Source organism: Poecilia latipinna, unplaced genomic scaffold (genome assembly GCF_001443285.1).
Source record: "Poecilia latipinna isolate Pla-1442-1.1 unplaced genomic scaffold, P_latipinna-1.0 Scaffold73, whole genome shotgun sequence".
Lineage (NCBI taxonomy): Eukaryota > Metazoa > Chordata > Actinopteri > Cyprinodontiformes > Poeciliidae > Poecilia > Poecilia latipinna.
Window position 1 is genome coordinate 54,910 of NW_015112689.1, and position 20,942 is coordinate 75,851.

The 20,942-nt window shown below is 41.5% G+C and overlaps 1 protein-coding gene across 1 annotated transcript in view; it reads left to right on the forward strand.

Annotated features, from left to right (window-relative positions):
* The first annotated feature begins 923 nt into the window (after positions 1 to 923).
* LOC106935720 (ephrin-A2-like) overlaps positions 924 to 20,942 on the forward strand; it is a 55,215-nt gene continuing 35,196 nt past the window's right edge. Inside the window, exons 1-2 of the mRNA XM_015016343.1 lie at positions 924 to 1,007; positions 8,113 to 8,240. Coding sequence (XP_014871829.1) covers positions 924 to 1,007; positions 8,113 to 8,240 — 212 coding nt within the window. The remainder of the gene's footprint in view (positions 1,008 to 8,112; positions 8,241 to 20,942) is intronic.

The following is a 20,942-nucleotide window of genomic DNA, read 5'->3' on the forward strand; positions in this document are numbered from 1 at the left end:
AAAAAAAATTTTTGGTAAATTTTCCTGAAGGGCGGCCGGGGGGGGGGGTGGAACCCCCCCCCCCCCCCCATCACCCCTGGGGGGAGGGGGAGGGGGAGGAAAGAGCGGGGAGTTGGGCCAATCAAAAGACAGCTTTGTCAACCAATCAAACGGCAGCCGCCGTATCATCTTCAATCGGCAAAACGCGCCTGCGGAATAAAAGCGAGGAAATGCGAGAGAGCGCGCGCTGCACTCTCTCAGAAGGCGGGTTCAGAGGGATCCTAACCTTTATGTGTACACTTTATCAGCAACTGGAGGGATTCTGACCTCCACCGCTATTAACAGGCATTCTTGACACACATACAAAGACGAGCACACCGAAAAAGCGCTCTGTGTGTACCTTTTTCTCTCTTTGCAGCCCAACATAGGAAATTTAACACTCCTTCTCACAGGCACACACACACACACACACACACAGAGCTTGGTGCTATGGGGCTGTTTACATAAGGCCTTGCCCTGGGAAAGCACTGTCATGCTGCCAATGCTGCCAGCAGCGAAAGAGCGAGTGAAAGAGACGGGAGTTTGCGAAAGAGTTGGGGGTGGGGAGGGAGATGGCGAGTGATGGAAGATAGAGCTTCGCCAGTCTGATGCGCCCATGGCCTCGGGGACCGGCGGTCACTCAGAATGAGGGATGAGGATGAAGGAGAGGGAGGGATGCAGAAAAGGGAATCTTACATGAAAAGAAAAAGAGTAGTTAAAGAAAATCTTCGCAAGACGAGGACGGATTTGGACGGATGAGGAGATACTCAGGGGCAAAAGGGGGTTGGTGGAGGGGGGCAGGGGGGAGAGATAGAGTAGATTCAACACTGGCCAAACATAGAAGGACAGAAGAATGGATTGACGGAACAAAGGAGGTTAGGGAGATATCGGAGGGAGAGAGGAGGATGGAGGGACAAGACAATACAGATAAAGACGGGAAGGAAGAAGAAAAAGATGGAGAGGAGGAATCCCAGAGTCCCCTCAGTTTGGTGCGGCTCTGCTTTCGGACTCCTAATCTATACGAACAAATGCATGGTGTTCACACGCCGCGGAGCTTTATGACTGCACATCGAGCTTGAAATAAAGTCTGTTTATTTAGCCTAAAGAAGATGGGCAGCAGACCTTTGAGGGGATGATGGAAGATGTACCCAAGGTCAAAACCACTTAAGTGTGTCCCTCTTTCTTCTTATGTAACCTCTCTCTTTCTCTCTCGCTCTCTCTATCTGAGCCGCATACTAAGACACACGCGCTCTGAAACAACACACACACTCATGCGGAAGCATACTAAAGCGGGCGGGAGTGTATTGATTTAGCACGGTGTGCAGATTCCCACCAATGCCCCTATGCACAGATTAAAGGGGGAAGAGAGGAACACACACACACTCTCCATTTCTTCACACACACACACACACACACACACACACCTGCAAACAAATGCATCAAGCCGGCTTTTGCTCTCCAAGCTTTTCTTTTATCAGCTGAGGCGTGGTGTCCTCATTCTGTACAGTTTCTTTAGAAAGTATTCACACCCCACTGAGCTTTGTCACATTTTGTCAAGCTACTGCCACTAACTTCCACGTATTTTAACGCCAACTTGAGCACACTTGTGCAAGATTTTCAGTTTTATATAACTAGAAATCTGAAAAGACTAACCTTTTTTTTTGGTCAACCCTCTTTGATACACCTAAAAGAAAGTCAGTGGGAGACGTTCCCTTTAGAAGTCACACAGGGCTCCTCCTGTGTGTAATTTAACCTCAGTCAGAGCGGTCCTGTGAAGCCCATAAAATGTTTCTTAGAGAACATTAGTGAACAAACTGCATCATGAAGATCAAGTAACATCAGATAGCTTATGATTAAAGTAATGGAGACGCTTAAAGCAGAGTTCGGTTTCGAAGTAAGCCTCTGAACGTCTCACAGAGGACCGATCGGTCCAGCAGCGGAAAACGGAAAGAGTACGGCTCAACTTTATGACCGACCGATTCGTGGCCGCCCACCTCAACATTAATCAGGAGTTAGTCAAGACGGGAGGATCTGTCCACGTGGCAAATATTAGCTGCGTACTCCACAAATCCTTTGTGGCAGAGCGGCGAGAAGAAAGTCATGAAAAATTGTTTCTGGTGCAACCCCCAAGGCTAAAACGTCAATGTCTACGGATGACACAAGTCTGACAAGAACTGATTTACATTGTAGGGAGCGTGTAGTTAACTTGCAGTTGTAGGTTAGATTGGAGTTCGTTTCCAAGCCAAAGGCTGAAGTGCCTTTGGGCAGAGTAACAGTATACGTGGTGTATTTGTGAATGTAGCTGGATGAATTCAGCTCCAGTGTACACTCCTCAGGCACAGTGGCAGCATCATGCTACAGGCAGCTTTTATGCACTATAGGAACAAGTAACACAGGAGGGCAACCACAAGCAAACAGCAAGAACTTTAGTGGAACGATTTTTGATCAAATTTCATTCGTTTGTTAGAATGGCTCGGTGACTTTCACGACTTTAGAGGTGGTTGTGCAAAAACTATCGAGTGGGCTTGACTGCTGATGCACAACACTGATTTTTAGCATCAGAATTAGCATAAACATGGCCTTTTCCTTCTCATTTCCTATGTTGTTCTACTGCATGAAACTTGCCGTGTTTTGAAATCACTGCACAGATGCCTTCTCGGAAACTCACGGAAAAGACAAGCGGAGCTTTTGACCCTGAAAAATGCGACAATAGGAAAACCGAATCGAGCATTTTAATCACGGCCAAAGCCGGGTTTGCGTTCGAGGCGAGATAAAAATATGAATAGGGTTTTTTTGGGTGTGAATACTTTCGGTATGCATTGTGTATTCATTTATAGAAACCATTTAATGTTCCTAGATAGTGCCTCTTCCGATTTGTAACTTTTGAGATCTAATTCGTCAGGCCTGTTGAGAAGTTTGCATGTGTGTGTGTTTACGTGTTTGGATGACGATGATCCCCCTCCTGTACCCACAGCTACTTAGGACTCTCAGCATGCCAGCTGGTATTCCCTACTGAGGGACCGCGCACACACACACACACACGCACACACACACACACACACACACACACACACGCACTCCTGTGTCAGACCCTCTGTGTTTCGGCATTATCTGTCAACAGCGCTCGCCTTAATCTCCCTACAGGACCAACTCAGTGTGATGTTGTGTGTGTACAGTCAGTTGTGTGTGTGTGTGTGTTTTGATAGTGTGTGATATCTGCATTTGCTCTCCCAAGTCGCCCTATTAGTAGCCCTGTGGACCCTTAGAAATACACTGCAACCTCAAAAGAAGTTCTTGCTGGCTGCCGCCTTAGGGATCCAGCAGGCTCTGCTCCATTAAAAGCATTTAAACTTACTTTTCTAAGCCAGACAGCATTTAATATTTTTTTTTCCATCCAGAATTTCACATGCAAATATCAACACTCTTGCCGTTGTGTTTTAAAAATCACTGCACAGATGCTTTCTCGGAAACTCTCATAATTCAGTCCTGAGTTACGGGAAAGAAAAGTGGAGCTTTTGACCCTGAAAAATGCGATAATAGGAAAACTGAATCAAGCGTTTTAATCACGACCAAAGCCGCGTAATACGCTCCGCAAATATTTATCGAGACTAAACTCTGGTTCAGAGGTGACTGATGTTAAGAAAAGCGAAACACGATCGCACCAACGATAAGACGGTAAACATTTTGGGGCTTTACCGGTGGATTATCCAGCTCAAGCAATTTTCAAGTCGGCAGAAGTTGCTTTTCACGCTGCATAAGCATGAATGACAACAAACAGCTTTTTCTGCAGGTAGAAAAAAAAGAGAGAAACTCTGCTGTATCCACAGCTGCTGCCTGACTGCAGACAGAGGTGAAATCATTTAGCAGCGAGGGAGACAACCCCGCTCTTTGAAAGAGTTTTTAAAAAGCTCTGATCAAAGGCGCAGTCGCTTTTTTCCCCCCCCAAGGTCTCGCTTTAAAGCCACAAACCGTGTGTTTTAATGAGATGCTACGAGATAGACAACACAAAGCAGTGCAAAAGCCATGATCCAAAAGTGAAAAAATGAGAAAGGCGGTAGGAAGTTCATGGTAACTCTGGAGGAGCTACTGAGATTCACAGCTCAAGGAGGAAAATGTATTGACGGGTTTGGTGGCAAACTCCACCAAAGAGAACTTTACAGAAGATTGGCAAGAATAAATCCATCGTTAAAAGACAGCCGCAAGAACTCCCATTTGCAGTTTTCTTCAAGCAACGTAGGAGACACGGAAATCATATGAAAGTAGCTGCACTGGAAAAGTAAGACCGACATTTAACCATGCAGCCTACATGCAAATCTGCATAAAAGATTGAAAACTGTTGAATATCTACATGCCAGTCCAATAGCAACACATGGTGATGATGGCATCGTGCTGTGAGCGTGTTTTTTTTTTTTTTTTTTTTGTATTCATAGGGAAGCTGGTCAGGGATGATTGGAAAATGGAGAGATGAACACAAGTCATGTCTAGAAGGAAAGATGTTAGAAGCTGCAAAAGATTTGAGACTAGAGTGGAGCTTCGTCTTCCAGCAGGACAATCACCGTAAAAATGCACCGATCAAAAGCATATTCATGTGATGGGACGGTCCAGTCAAAGTCCAGACCTAAATCTGGTTGAGAATCTGAGGCTCTGCGTGAAATCAGACAAAACTTTTTTTTTCTTTTATAAAGACAAATGAACAGAAATGCTTGTATCTAGATCTGCAATGTTGAAAGAGGGTGATTTCCAAAGTTTTCTCTTAGGGGCCCGAATACAAATTCATGTTTTTGTTTGTGGTAATTAGCTCATTTAAGATAAAACAGAAAATGTTATGGTTTGCTGTGGCTTTAGTGTTTGAGTAGGAGCAAAGAGTGTATTCATAATCCAATGAAGTCCAAACCACTTGAGTTTGGTAAATGTTGTGCCTTGGTTTAATGAGAGATGACTGGTCTCTTTTTTTTTTTTCCAAGAGGAAGGAAAACTGTTTCTAAATTGTGCGTATCATCAGACAAGAGACACGAGAATCTGTCATTATAAACTTTATGATAGAGGTTTTGCAAATTTCGTGGTACATTCGGATGTATTCTTTGCATCTGATTTATAAAGGATTCAACATTGTATTAATTTTTTTTTTTTTTTACAAATAAACAGGAATTTGATTAAAAACATACAAAATAAAGACAAGAAAAATAAGAAAACGCACTCAAACGTATTTAGAAGAACTTTGATTAGTTACCTTACGTGTTGCCATCTGAGTAAGGTCGGCTTATAATAAAAAAAACTCGAGAGAGAAAAACAGACTATGACGTGCTGCATTACAGATGACAAACTGTATCCAAAATTAGTTTAATGTCACAGAAAGTCTGTCTTGTAGCTCCAAGACCAAAACCATGAATTCTAGGAACTAATATCTGAAACACATCACAATAATCTCAAGGAAGTATCAGTAATAATCTATTTTTAAATTGACTGCCGCTTTTTTGTCCAATCGACAAACGGCTGCGCCGGCTCTTCAAGCCAACACGGCATGAGGAGAGACGCACGGTTTGGATTGTTTGCACCAAAAACAAAAGGACGAGTTCTCAGCTTCTCTGAAGCGCACGCAACCTTTTATTACATAAAACACCGAGCATGGAGGGAGAAGCTTTTTAACCTACAGCGGGGGGCTTTTTAATATTCTGCCCCACTTTGTGTCTGCCTTTTGTATTTGTATGGGTGCCGTTTGCAAAGACGAGAGAGGGGAGAAAAAAATATTTGACTCTGTAAGTGGTTTTCTGTCCGTTTGATAAATTTCCATTTGCTGCCCAGACAATGTTCTGTAATTTAAGACGCACACTTTATACCTCGGCACAACACAATAGGCGAAGAAGCTCCTTTTAAAAACAAGGTGAATCCACTGAGCCAACAAGGCCTTTGTTCCACTTTGGGCTGGTGCAGTTTCCCTGATCGTCTTGTTGAGAGGTGAGTCTCATCGCAATTTCTTCAATTTGTTGCTCTCAAATGTATTTAGTTATTTTTGCATGATTTACAGTTAAAAGACATCATTGTTGAGAGCATGTTGCTTGTTATTCAAGCCCCTCTGAAGCAGCTTCTGGCACAAAGAATAGAATATTCAGTTTAGTGAAATGAACATGATCTTATAATATTGAGCCGCGCTGCCAACTTTTTTTTTTTCTTCCTCTGACTTTGCTGCCAGTTTTGGCTCGTCGTTCCAGGCAACCGCGATGAGTGGAGATTTTAAAATTCTGTTCAGACAATAACTTAGAAATAAAGAACATTGGATTTCTGAAGCCATGATTTCTATAGTCGAAGTTGCCTAACCAGTTTTGTGCAAATTTGAGCAAAAATAATAAACTCGTCACTTTGAGAAGATATATAACAGATTTTTTTTCTCAGAGTGATTATTTGCATCCAGGCAGGTAGTAATTAGTTTTTGAAAATGCCATGAAAAAAATTCCCCCCAACAAATATTCGGTTCTTTATCTATCTGTAGTAAATGTTCACAAAGCACATTATGTCTGAAAATAATGATTTAGCTGCCCTTAACAAAAATAAATCAAACATGAGCTGGATGCAGTCCTGACATAGCAAAGCATGACACCACAACACTCCCACCTCCAAACTTTTCGATTCGAGGTTCTTTTTTCCTAGACTGCCATATTTGGTTTATGTTTCCACGCCCAAGTTATTCAGTTTTATACTTTATCTGCCTAGAGAATATTTCTGAAGTCCTGGTCGTACACACGGTCAGGCGAACCTTTGCCTGGCCTTCATGTTTTCGTGGTAAAGGTTTCGTGTGGTCTCAATGATGTGCCTGGTGAATTGAAGCTTTCTGTCAGCTGCCGGCCCCGTGGAGCGTCGAGCAGCAGACATGTTGTTTTAGACATCCGCAGAAATCTCAGACAAGAAAACCTGGCTTGTAAAATGTTTTCCACTGGTCACTATGGACTGCTTGGGATTTTACTCTGACTTCCCCTTCTTTTTTCATCACAAGAGGCACTTCGCGATTCGATTCAATTATGATTCAGAAGACCCTCACTGTGACTAAAAAAAAAGAATAAAAAATATTATATGCAACACAGTGACCAACAACAACATCACCACCACAGGATGTTTGAGTTTATCCTTTCTTTATGTTCGGCATGTGACAAAGTATTTTCACTACTTTTCATAGTGAAAGGGCTGCAGGATGTGCTTCTTGCTCAGTTACAAACTGCGTTTCTGCAGTGTTTTCTCCATAAACTGTCCAGGTGCTGCAGTTTTGCTCATCCAAGTTCCTCCTTTAGCGTTCCTCACGGCGAGGTTCTAAATTAACATTAAAACGAAAAGTTTGACATTTTTCCGGTTGATTCAGAATCACAGACATCTGCATTTTTGTGCATTAATAAATGGATTTCTATACATAGTAGAAATTTAAAAGAATATTGAGAAGTTTTATTGGTAAGATTAGATTTTTGATTGTGTAAAGTTATCTTTTTTATTGCTTTTATCTTCCTTTATGGTCAGTTTTACTCTAAATCTCAGGAAGTGATGCTAGCCAAGAGCAATTAGATCTTATATCATGAGCAAAGTTTGAAAATGGCTCTCCCCCCGCCCCCCTCAACCCCACTTGGATTATGATTTTCGTTCCTTTTCTCTTTTTTTGCGTCCTTTTCTTTTCTTCTGCCCAGGGCTTCTTACAGGGCCGAGCTGTGTAATAGAAATCCTAATGGTATCAGAAAGGCTCACACGATCATGCTAAGATCAATGTAACATGACAGGAGGCTTTTTGGCCAGGTATTTATAGACTCCCCCATTATGCATTATGGCCTCTCGCTTTCTCTCACACGGATGATTCATTATGAGGAGAAAATCAAGTTACTCGGAGTGCAAGTGTGTGTTTGAGGCGTGTGTGTGTGTGTGTGTGTTCGAGAAAAGTGGAAAATATAGTCAGTGCGTTTTAATACCCCACCTAACCGTATTCAGCCTCCGCTCAGGTGTATGTGTGTGTTGGTGTGGTCATCTATTACCGTCTCCCATTCCCCACTTTGTGCTTCCTCCTTTCATTTTTTTTTTTTTTACCAGTACTAAGTCCTGCATATACCTTCTCTAATGTGAAAGAAGAGAGAATCGGGTCCTTCAGAATTAAACACCTCACTTAAAGACACGCTTTGCTTCACACGTAGGTGCTGCTTCCAAGTGTCACCGAGGGAGAGCATTTTGGAAAGAGGGGGCTGCTGGGAGAACAAGTATGAAGGAGTCCAGTTGGCTAAGCTCTATTTATAAACTTCAGGGTTGCTGATTGGCTGCAGCGTGCCTGCCCTTGTCTCCATTGGATAAAAACACATGAAAGACTCTTGCCTAGATTTTACTCTCCAGCTCACCGTCAGACATGCACCTTTCCTCTGCACCAGTTTAGGCATGCATGTGTTCTAATTAGCATGACGCCAGCCCCCTGAGTTGTGACTTACAGTACAGACTAACAATATATTTATCCACCTCCATCTCACTCGCTCTCTCTCTCTCACACACACACACACACATACGCAAACACATGCACGCACACAAGCGGTAATGCGCTACAAGCTTGCTGAGAGGCATCCCCCTTCCCTACTTCCTCAACGCTCTTCCTTGAATCTCTCTTTCCCTTCATCGCTTCCCCATCACAAACATACACGCTCCTCCCAATCTCCTTTTAAAAGAAAAGACTTTTAAGACTTGCAGACTCTTTTTGGGGAGGGGGTTAGCTTGGGGGGTTTTAGACGGTGTGTAGCTGTCAGTGTGCGTAAATGCACGCGTACGTGGAAAGTGTCGCGATTTTGCGCATCCCCGTGTGTGTGAGCACATCAAGATGGGGTAAAGGCTTTAGGGTTTAGACGGATGAGGGTGAGGAAGCAGAGGGAGATGAAGCGGTGTGTGTGTGTGTGTGTGTGTGATGTGGGTGCCTTCAACAGGCTGTGACGGTGGAGAAACAGCAGTGCTAGCACTGCTTAATTAATCAACATCAAAAGGCGTCATTAAAAATGAATGCGACCCGAAGCAACAGTTTGGCTAAAGTGAATTATTCAGGCACGGAGCGAACGACGCTGCCCAACATTCTATTAAGAACTAAAATCTTGATATTTTTCTTTTCTTTCTTTTCCGTGCCCCTGTTTGGTCTCTGTTTGCACGGTCAAAGTTTGCTGCTTGGGATCAATGTGCGCGTTGCCAGGGGAATATTAGGCAAAGCAACTCTCGGCCCACTTCACAGGCTCTCCTGTTTGAGCACAATGCTATTAGTCTCAGTGCTGACCACTGTTACGGGCCCTTAGTTCCAAATTAGGGCTCTATTCCTTTTTCCATTAATTGCATTCGAGGAAGTGGTTTTCGGTTAAATGAAAAAGTCGCTGAAGTCGCTGAGATCTTTAGCCTAAGTGAAAATCCATTCGCTTTTCCATTATTTAACTGTAATTTAAGTATCTGATCCAATCACGGGGAATTAAAGTCACGATAATCAACATTTTAATCATGCATTAAGCAATCGGCGCTGTCCATTGCGGGTTATCCGTCTTCTCTATTAGTTACTCAGATTAGTCCTTATATGTGATCAAATATTCATTATATTTTGCACAATCCAATTATTTTCAAGTCATGTTACCCAAGTAAGACCCAAGGAAACCAAAGCTTCTTTTCAGTAAAAAGTAAAAACTGCAAATCTGTTCATACCCCACAAGCTTTCACGCCACAGTCAGAAACTTCAAGAATGCTGCGTGGTTGAGCAGCGAAGCGGTCTTTGATTGTGTTACGAAAGGGGAAAGATTGACATTGTTCTCAACATTTTTTCATACAAATAAAAATCTGAAACGTGCCGTGTGCCTTTGACCAACTCCATGACTCTGATAACCCTTAACGGTGCAAACGAGTTTCAGCTGTGCAAATACAGCTGGTGTGTTAAGGGATCTGAGGTTTGCAAGAAAATCTTATTGTCAGGGAGAAATTTCTGGGGAAATTTAAAGTAGTTTTTAGATAATAAAAACAAGATTGCAAAACTGCAAACTTAGCAAGACATGGTTGCTCACTTAAACCGAGGCGTCGAGGAAGAACAGCCTCATTCTGAGCTGAGAGGCTTATTGATAACTTTGGAGGAGCAGCAGATAACTACAGCTTAGGTGGGAGAAAGACGATTAGTTGCACAACTGTTAGGTGTTCACACCTGATTAGTTTAAAAGTGTGAAAAGACAAAAAGAAAAAAAAGAAAAAAAAACATATCCACGCCCTGTTCCAGAAAACCTTTGCAAAGCCGTGTATGTGGTAAACCTACATTTCCAGCTCTAGCTGTTCATGCAGTGACAATCACACAGAAACGGCAAACTCATCCGGTGGGAGACGGCCTGATGAATTCCACGCTGCGGATCTTTTATGCCGGTCTGTGTTGATGCAGGATTGAAGTGAAGTGGGGCACCTGGAAGATAGGATGCAAAGATATAAGAGGATCTGCAACATGTCATCCAAGCCAGCAGGAGTTTTGTCTGCATTTCTTTCATTTTGTAGCTTTTTCCATCAAAATGTTAACAACTTTTTTAACTTCCTAGAAAATTAAGCTATGTTCCATTTGATTCTAGCTTAATGCCATAAACTGTTTCGTCCTTCATCTTCTTGATTCATCAACGAGATGTCCTTCAGAGAGACGCAACTCTGAAGGACATCACTGTAGGTACTGCGCATGAAGAGTTGTTGTTCAGCTTCATACATGCATTATTTTATTTTATAACTCAACAGTGTTAGGATAATTTAGCACCATAACTCACTTTTATTTATTTTTTTCAAACTGTAATGATCTGTTCGTAAATTCTCTCCTTTCAAACATTAAACACAAACTCCCAGCTACCTGATTAGGTAATGGCATGCTCAAGGGCAATCGCTTTTGGGAGTATTTGTCAAATAAAAAAAAGCAGCAAAAGTATGGCCCAATAGTCTGGGTCTGGGCCTACTGGGTCCACGTGGATGTGAATGCATGCATGTGTGTCTGTGTGTGTGTGTACCAGGTTTTTATATCCTTATGGGAACCTATTTCTGTCTATGTGGGGTTATGGGGACCATTACTCCTTGTGGGGACATTTTCTTGGTCCCCATGAGGGAAATTATTGTTTTTGGGTTAGTGTTTAGGTCTGTGATGGGTAGGATTAGGGTTCGGGCTAGGCTCTAGAAATTAATGGAAGTCAATGTGAAGTCCCCACAAGTGATGAAAACACGACTGTGTGTGTGCGTGTATATTCTGTAACGTTTTACTCAGCGGTCGACAATATGAGTTCACCTTCTCCCCAGAGTGACAAAATGGAAAACCATGCTGGGTAGATGTGTGTGTGTGTGTGTTCGTACACTACCCACATCTACGTTCAGGCAGCTGGAAGTGTACGTGCGCAGTGAAAAGGAAAGGCTAGAGGCTGGAGTGTCTTTCTTTCTTTTTCTCCCTTAGCGAGTGCCTATTTCTAGATCGGTTGGAGGGTCAAGGTTTGGCCACCGATGGAGAAAAGCTTTGCTCCCATTTAAAAGGGAAAAAAAAGCCCCCGCTCTCTCTCTCTCTTCACAAAGAAAAGAAGTTTGAACACGAATCATCCTTTTAAAGACTTAACCCTCACTCTGCTGCAGATCTCCTTACACTGATCCTTTCCAAAAAAAAATAAAACGGTGAGGTGACTGCCAAGTCTAACTGGTAAAATGGCGGCTAAAATGTGTCTTGGATCTGCAGTTGATGCCACTTTTAACCTGCGTAGCCATTCACAGAAAAGTGATCCTTGTGGCAAGAAAACGAAGCTTGATATCATGCAGTAACAAAGACACAACGCTGTAAAGACATGTCAATTGGACAGCTTTAAACGGGTTTACAAAGCAGTCTTACCTTGAAGGTGAAACTCGCATATGGACAGAGGACAAGGATCCAAAGCACACCACAGAACCTGCCTCAGAAATGCAGAAACAAAAACAAATAAAATGAGGTTTTTAACCTGGCCTATTTAAAGTCTGTTCTTAAATCTGACTGAGATGACTTTGCAATACCCCAAACAGTCTGTTCATGCTCGAAACCCCTACACCGGGGTGGAAGACGAGAACTTTTTTTTTGAACTACCAGCACGTTTTAAAAATAAAACACTCGGAAACTTTCAGCTGTCACAGCTGCTGCTCGGTTTATTGCGCAAGCGCCCGAATCAGGCAGAGACAAATGTGCAAATCGAACCGTTTTAACTTATGAGCATGCAGACCTTGGACAATGCTGATTCGAAACCCGAAAAAGGACAGGAAGCCATTCACCCCACGTATTTAATATTCACCGTCGGCGTTCATCAACTCAAGGTCGGCGGAAAAGGGTTTGGAAATTACTGCTGCGAGAACGCTGAATAAATCACAAACTAAGCAGAAGTTGAATGACAGCTACCACCAACTTCCCAAACCCGGCGCCACGTGCAGAGTGCAGCCTAATTGCCATCGTTACACAAGCTGGCATCACCTGGCGGATATTTAAGACACGAATAAGTGTGGGTGGCATAAAATTGCCAGAAAAGTCCTGGAAATTACTAATGCAGCCCCCCAAGGTGGTAAAATAGGCTGCTCTGTTTGGAGGGCTTTCATTAGGATGGATTTCCTGGCATTAGTCAGTTGCTTTATTTAGGGGGAGGGGAGTGCAACTAAGGTGATAGTTGCTATTTCATAGCAGAAATGGGTGATTATAATATAATGATGAATTTTAATGGCGTATTCAGCCGCAGCCTCCTCTCTGACTTAGCTCGGCTCCCGGCAAATAAGATCGAGGGCCTATTTGATGGCGTAAATTCATAACGCGGTGAGGCATTTGCATTGACGCTTCTGTGATGGATGGACTCCAGACAGCTGTATGAAAAATATAACTGCGGGACATCTTTTCACAATTTGTCCCCTCATACTTTTAGCTTTGCTCCGCGAGGGGGTGGCGGGGAAGAAAGCCCTCTGCACACAACGGTGACTTTTGAGATGGATGAAAGACTTCTACCATCACAACCACAGTTGCTCCGGGCTCAGTGGAAATTATAACCAAGGTTGAATAATGTTTATGGATTTTTTTTTTTGTGTGTGTGTGTGTGTAAATTGGAGGTGCGCCTGCGTGTGTCTGCATGTGTGTACGGTGAGCAGAGGCTATCTGTGACTTCTTGAAAGGGAAATATATTTATATATATAAATATAAAAATGAGACTGAAGCATAGAGAGTCGGAGTGAGAGTTGTTTTGGTCATGGTGCTTGAACACTCTGATTAATGCTCATAAACACCACAGCAGATGGGAAGAGAGAGAACGAAAAGGCCGAGAAGGAAATTTGGGTAGAGGAGCACAATGAAAACAGATCATGAGAGGAAGAGAGAAGCTGGGAGGATGGGCGAATAGAGGCAGGAGGTGGAAAGGGACACGGTTACACCGAACACATGAAGCCAGCTGATGACAGAAATAAATAAATAAATAAATAAAAAGCAAGACATTGAATTCTTGGTTGTTGGGCTGGATCAGATTGGGCTAACCTTTAGACCTTGTAGTTATGAAGAAATATGAGGAAAAAAACCCACAGACGGAGACCTGAGTCTGCAGCTTTGAATCGAGCAGCACTTGAGTCGCCAAAATAGAGACTTCAGGTCGGACTCGAGCTCACGCGTCGACGAGTCGAGAGTCAAATTCGGGGATTTAAGTCTCATGAACAATATGTGGCGTAATCGTCGGAGAGAGTAAGCTGGTAAGTGTCGGTCATTTGATTAAGTGACTGGTGGCTAAGTCCAGTTTTCTTTCCTGAATGTTTTAAACGTTTTCCTGCTTTCAACAAAAGTGATTCAAATGGATCTAGGATTTGTAGAAGTCGGCTGATTAACCGTTGGGTCGATTCATGCGGATTTGTCCACCCGTGTCAGAAATGCCTAGTTGTCATGGTAACATTCACACACTTCAGATATTCTGGTTTGGCCGTGTTCAGTTTTAATACTTCAAAAATACCAAATGCTTCTGATGTTGTATACTTAGAGCATGAAATTGAGGCCTTCTTAAAACAAATAATAATAATCTGTACCCAGCATCTCAGCCGACAGTTTGTTTTTTGTTTTTTTTTTCCTGCAGACGTCTGCCTTACTCGAGCCTTCCTCCTGGGGTTTAACTCAGGTGGTGCTCTTCTCCTCTTCATCAGTCTGCAAACTTGCTGTTAAAAACCCGCTGCCACGTTTGCACTGATGGAAACACATACTTCATCTCTGTGTGCCACAGTTTTTCCCCCCCAATATGTTTTTGCTTTTGCTTCCTCACCTGGTTTATCCTTCTTCTATACTTTCACACACTTGGTTTTATTCCTGCCTCCTTTTGTTTCTGGGGTAGCCTGTACTGGTTTCTGTGTTTTGTTTTGTTTTATTTCTTCTCTTTCACTCATTAAATCATATTTTGATAGATTCAGTCATTTTATTTGTGAACAATCTAGCAATAGAAATGACTGTAGGTTTTTTATTGTATTAAAATGTGAATTATTGAAATAAAAGGAACTGGACATCATGGTGGACTAACTGTTTACACTCGTAAATCACAATCACAGCAGTAACTCTACTATAAGACGTCACTGTAAAAAAAAAAAAAAAAAGATTTCCAAACAATATTGTCACTGTTTTGTATTCTCCAGATATGCGTGGTTTCTTTGGAAACTGTATTAAATAAGTTGGAGTTGTTTAACTTGCCTCTAATATCTAATTCTTATGGTGTTAAGCTCCTGTCATTACAAAGACACTTTCTGTCCTCCAAAATGAAAAGCTCTCCCTGTTCTATTTATTCAGAAATTCAATATTCCTCATTGTCTCACTGTATCATCTCGCCCTCCTTGTTGTTTAACCCTTGTGTGTGCGAGGACTGAGGCAAACGTAGAGGACTATGGAAAACGATACAAGTTTTACGTGTGTGGGGTCGGTTGGACCCCATTTCTGCATACAAGGGTTAAATTTAGCCACTTTTAAATGCAGATTTAGATCATGGTTTTCTAATCATCTTACAGTTCCTTCACTTCAAGTAAAGAGAAGAAAATAATCCAAACCACGTTCATTACTGGCGAAGGGGTTGATCATTTGAGCGCAGAGTTTAGCAGGTTTTTACTGCATCAGTACACAAACGCCAACAGTTCTTCAAAATAAAAACAAATTCAGGAATTTTCTGCCTTTTACCTATTTCTGCTTATTTTCTTTTGACATGAATGCATATTTTGTTTCTACTTACGACATCATTAGAGTTTTCACACCTGACTTGGACTCGTTCCCGAAAGTCTTTGCTATTGACAAAGGTTCAGGAGTTTACTTGAACTTTGACCCTTAAAGATTTCAGGCTTGACTCTGATTAGCCCTTGAAATGCTTGAGACTTGACTGGAGTTTTCCCCTTAAAACTTGAAACTGATTCTCCATTCGAAGACTTGAGACGTGAGATTGAATCAGGTATGACCCTGAGCCCTGAGTTGGCCCCTGGCAAAAATAACTTGTACTTGCATAACGTCACCGTAACGCCACCATCCTCAGTTTGTTTACATTTATAGTTAAAGTAGAATACTTGCAGAAAATAGGTTAATTAGACATTTAAATCGTATTACGATCTGGTTAAGTTAATCTACTAATGCAGCTTACTTAGGCGATTTAATGCGAGTCTTGATTAAATCTTCCTACTTTGAGACACTTCCTCACCATCATAATCTCTGTCTTCCTTGCAGCTCCCCTCGTCATTTTCAGAGCAACGTTTCTAATCTGTCATTGTGCAAAAACCCGTCGCAACAAACTCCAAAAGGTTGTTTTTTTTTATTTTATTTTTTTTTTGCTTCACATAAACAACTGTAGATTTTCCCCTCTAAAAATATAATGTGACAAAAGCACTTTGGAGGATTTTCAAGAGCAAGTCAAGTCCGATGTGATGAATTGCAAATGAAAACTAATGTGCCACGTTGGGGACCTTGAGCAGACTTTTAAAACAGATCGACACCCTCTGTTTTACGGTGATGCGTCACGAGTGAGTCATACGTTAAAACTTAGGGAAGGATTGCAACTCGCGAGTTCTCAGCTCGGTTTATTGCGAGGGGCACAACTCGTGCCCGAGGTGGAACTTTACAAAGCGGATGTAAAGTTTCCTGTTAAGCTCACAGCTTAGACAGAAGCCAGATTCGCGTGGTTGCCAAGGCGAGCGTTTGTTTTCAAATGAGTTGTTACCTTGAAAGTAGCAAAGGTGACATCACCTGCACGGACCCAAAGAGTTCAAAAAGTTTCCCCATTCAAAGGATGCCGTGTGCTGTGGCTTTCGTCGAGCCGACTCCCACCAGGTCCTGACAAAAGGAAGGCATTTGATGTCCACACACTGAAACCGGTTACATTTCACACTTAAAAAAAAAAAAAATCTACTTTTCTGTGGAAGTCACTTCTTCATTCCACAGTCAGCAATCAGCTCAGAGTATAAATTTTAATGTGACTCACTCTGCTTTAATGTCAGCTTAAGCAAACATTGTTTCTTAAATTCATTATTAAGGTCATGTTTTGGTTTTGGCTTCATCCTGTCAACGTTTTAATCATCCGTGTATGCATGTGTGTGTGAGCAACCTTAAAAATATACCATATTTATGAAAAACTCTAAATCAGAAATGTATAACATGATCTTACTGCTTGTATTTAAAAAGTAAGAATATCCTCAACTGATGCTAAAATAACACAGAAATTATTACTGCAATATTAGTATTATCTACGGCATTTAATTTTCTTCATTTTGGCTCCGATACACAGACTTAAGCAATCTCAAATTAAGCATCAGGTTTCACATGCTTCTTGGGTTCTGCTCTTTAAAAATTAACGCAGGTTTAATAAAGTGATAGCAGAAGGTTAATTAGTTGCTACTATCTTCTCAGATAGTGAGCCTGGAGTTTGTTCCTTAGTAGATTTGCCACTTGCTGTTTGCCAGCTGTAGTTGCAAAAGGATGTTACCCTAGAAAGAGACTTTCTTCTTCTTCTTACCAGGGACTGAGAAAACAGACGCTTTCATCGGGAGCCGGTTTGCTGAGTCATTGAGACCAGTTGGCCAAACTGTTGTGTTAAAACTCAAACCGAAGGCACCACATATAGCCAATATTTTTTTTTATTTTGCTGAATCCATAAGCACCATTCCCAATTTAGCTCTTACGCACCGTCAGTCTCAATATGATCAGGTAGGATTAGAAAAAACTAACTCTGGTAGTGATCAGATTGGAGGTCACAAAAACACATACTGTAACTAAACTGAGCAAAAAAAGAGGTTTTTTGTTTTTTTTTTTGTTGGAGGATCTTCACGGTTGGACGCAGAGGAGGTTACGATAAACTCGATGTTTGGAGCAAGACTTATTCCCACCACCTGGTGATATTCAACAACCGATGGCGTTTTAAGAAAGTCTTAAACGCTGTTTTGTGGATTCAGCAGAAAATGTTGACGGAAAGCGACTCTCTGCCCTATTAACTCTGTGACTGGTGATGGCAAGCTAAAGAATGGCACTTTGGTTGTTAAAAGAAATGCGGAAGAGAGAAGTCCGGAACAAGCGAACGCCTGATCTTTACTTTTGAGACAAACTGAAATACAGTTTATTACACCATATTAAAGTAATCCACTTTGCAAAAAGTAGGTCACCATCATACGCCTTTCCCTTCGAAGAACGTAGCTTCGCTTAATTCACAGCGCACATCATGTTATTCAGCTTCAAGCGCTTTATAATCAGAAATATACAAAATCAATGAGGGTTGCTTTAAAAGTGTGTATTACACTGCTGATTTTGTAGCATTTCATTATTATTTTTTTTTTTCCTTTTTCTTTTTCACAAGGACTTAATGAGGCAGCAAAGGGTCCTGTGTGCGCAAACGGTTTGAGGATAGTTCCACAAAGAGCATATGCAAAAGTGTGCGTAATCTTAATGAAATGAAATCCAGGCAGGGAAAATATAATTTTTTGTGTGGGGGGGGGGAATGAGGAGGTTTAGAGCGTGGAAAAAGAAGAAACATTTCAAAGAGAGCGGAGAGCAGACGGGTGGGGGTTGGAATTTTGAGAGATCAGTAGCAGGCAAGACGATGAGAAAAGAGGGTTTGGGCACAGTGGGATTACTCCAAGATGTGGTGAGTGGGAGACAGGAATACAGAAAGACAGCGAGAGAAGAGACATGTTGACAGCATCAACTCTTTTATATTTTCTGTGAAAAATGAAGAGGCAAGAGACGTCCTACTGTTTGATTTGCAGCAAATTGAGGTTATATCCACTATATTAAATAAACCGGGGGTACTTATTAAATCTTTTCTCTTCTTCCGTAATAAAAACACATATTATAAAACGCCAAAGAATGAATTATGCTGCAAAATGACTTTTGTGTTCCTTTTGCCCTTTCCTCCCCCCCCACACACACATGCATGCAGCACCACAAACCTGGAAATTGAAGATAGTCATGGGAAGTTTAGTCAATAGAAACTTTCATTCCAAGAGTTTACACAACAGTGGCTGTCGCAGCAATGACCCAGCAAATTTTACCCAAGGTCAGACCATGGCTTGTTTAAAAAAACTAAATAAATAAAAGCGACAAAGAGTTGCAGTCAAAATTTTTGGTCCAAAATGAACGTGGCAGACTGCACAGCTCAGGTAAAGTAAAGCTGAATCTGACAGTCTGACGATATTTTATCAATAAAATATAATTTCCTTCCAAAAGTATCCCTTGAACATTTTCACATGTTGTCTTGCTGAACCCACCTACCCTGATGATTATGAAAAGATGGACAAACAAAACATACAGAATTATTACGAAGCTGAGGGGGGGAAAAAACAAACAAATGTGCGTTTGTGTTTGCCCCCTTTATATCTGTCGCCCCTAAATAAAATCTTGTGCAACAAACAGCTGCGTCGAACAGTAAACTACAAGACAACGTCCCCAGATGAAAATAGCAAAAGTTATCAAAATACTTGCGACTAAGTTAGAAGTGAAACTTCCAGCAGGACAACAACCAGCAACATGCAGCCGGAGCTGCGACGGCGTTGTTTGGATCAAAGTATTTCCATGCGTTAGAAACACCCAGACAAGACTCAGATCTAAATCCAATGGAGAATCCCTGGCAAGATTTGAAAACTGCTGCTCTTCAGACATTCAATCTGACTAAGCTTGACTGTTTTTCTCCCAACTCTAAAGAAAGGGGAAATTTACATTCTCTGAAAGTGCAAAGCTGACAGAGCCTCAAAAGACTTGGGGCCCGGAAGGGTGAATAATACTTTTTTTTTTTAAGTCGTGAAAAGATTCGAAAACCATGTACCATTATTTTTTTTCCACTACGCAATTATGCGTCACTTTGTGTTGGTCTGGAATAAGAGATCCTGACAAAACAAATTGACGTGTCAAAACGTGAAAAAAGTTTAAAAGGACGCTATATGTGACGCCAAAGTGGAGATGTTTGACTATCATGAAGAGCCCCGGTTTCTTGAAACTTACCGCATCGTATCGGCACAAAAGGCGCACTGCAGCTGTTAAGCGCTGCATTGGAGGGCTGATTATCTGACATTGTCTTTCAGCAGCAGGATCTAAGACCCTGGCAGACACAGAGTTCACCATGAACTCCTCTATATATATATATATTAAAGTTTTTCAGAGTGGAATTTTGAAGCCACCCGTTTGACAGCTGAAGCTTGACTGAAATTGGGTCATGCATCAGGACAGTGATCCCAGGCACAGCAGGAAATCAATGGGAGGAAAGACGGATAGATATATACTTTATCGATCCCATGAGGGAAGTTGTTTTCACCACAGCGGCTGGCAATAAAATAACCATCCATAAGGTAAAAGACAAAAATAACATTCACACGAGAGTCAAAAACCAAAGATATCAAGATTAGCAAAAAAAAGGGGACTTAAAAGTCTTTTAGATATGGATACAACAGATTTAGATTTTTATAGCTAATGTGTGGAGATGTTAACTGAAATGTGTGTCAACCTTTTTTTTTATATAATTTACAGTTCTAAAGGTTTTTTTGTAGCATAAAGACAACCAAGTCACAGTAAAGAACAGTAAAAATGCAGCAGAAGAACCTTTAGGACATATGTGTCAAAGTCCTCCCAATTTCCTGTGGTTGTGAAAATTCATGTAAAACATCAACAGATTCCCACTTTTTTTTTTTTTCCACAAATGCATAACTGCAACTTTTCCATAAAAATGGTCAAAAAACATTGGGTTTAACTGACCACTAACTCCCTCCTGTAGGTGGCAGTATTTTGTACTTTTACAGCGTCGCTGCCTCAGCCTTACTTGGTGCCAAGTTATTAGTTAGTCCGTGATCAATGTCACGATAAACAAAGTCAGAATTCATACATAAATGTAAACATTGTAAAATTCCTTGAAAATATTTCCAAATTATCTCCACAAAATTTGTGATTTTATTGCCCAAAAATAATCTCAAAGTCCTAGTGGGACTGAACAATGTGAAAAGATGTTTAATTTTAAGAGCTACTTAAAATGCAGAGACAGCTATTTGCTGATATTTTAATAGTCTGTTAATGGGTTTTATCAACATATTCTGGCAACACCGGCCCTTCAAGAATATCCAGGATCTTGTTTTTCCCCACAACGAAAATGACTTTGACACCCTTACTTTAGGGAGCTCAACTTAAACAGTTAACATGACATTACCCCGTAGATCCAGCTAAATATTGCAGCTATTCGGGCATCTTAAATGATTTTACCGAAGTAAATGTTAAACTTTTTTTTTCTTATATCCTGCAACATAAACCCCTGATCTGAAACTAAACTTAAATACTTGATTTTCTTGAGGGACTCAATCCGGGGAGGCAGATGTTCATCTCAGAAACGTCAGACTCCTTCCAGAGCGAACGATTCTTACTGTGAAGAAAGCAGGTGATTCTCCAGAGATTCCCTGACAATAAAAGTGTCTGTTCTGGTCCGCTCCTCAATGTG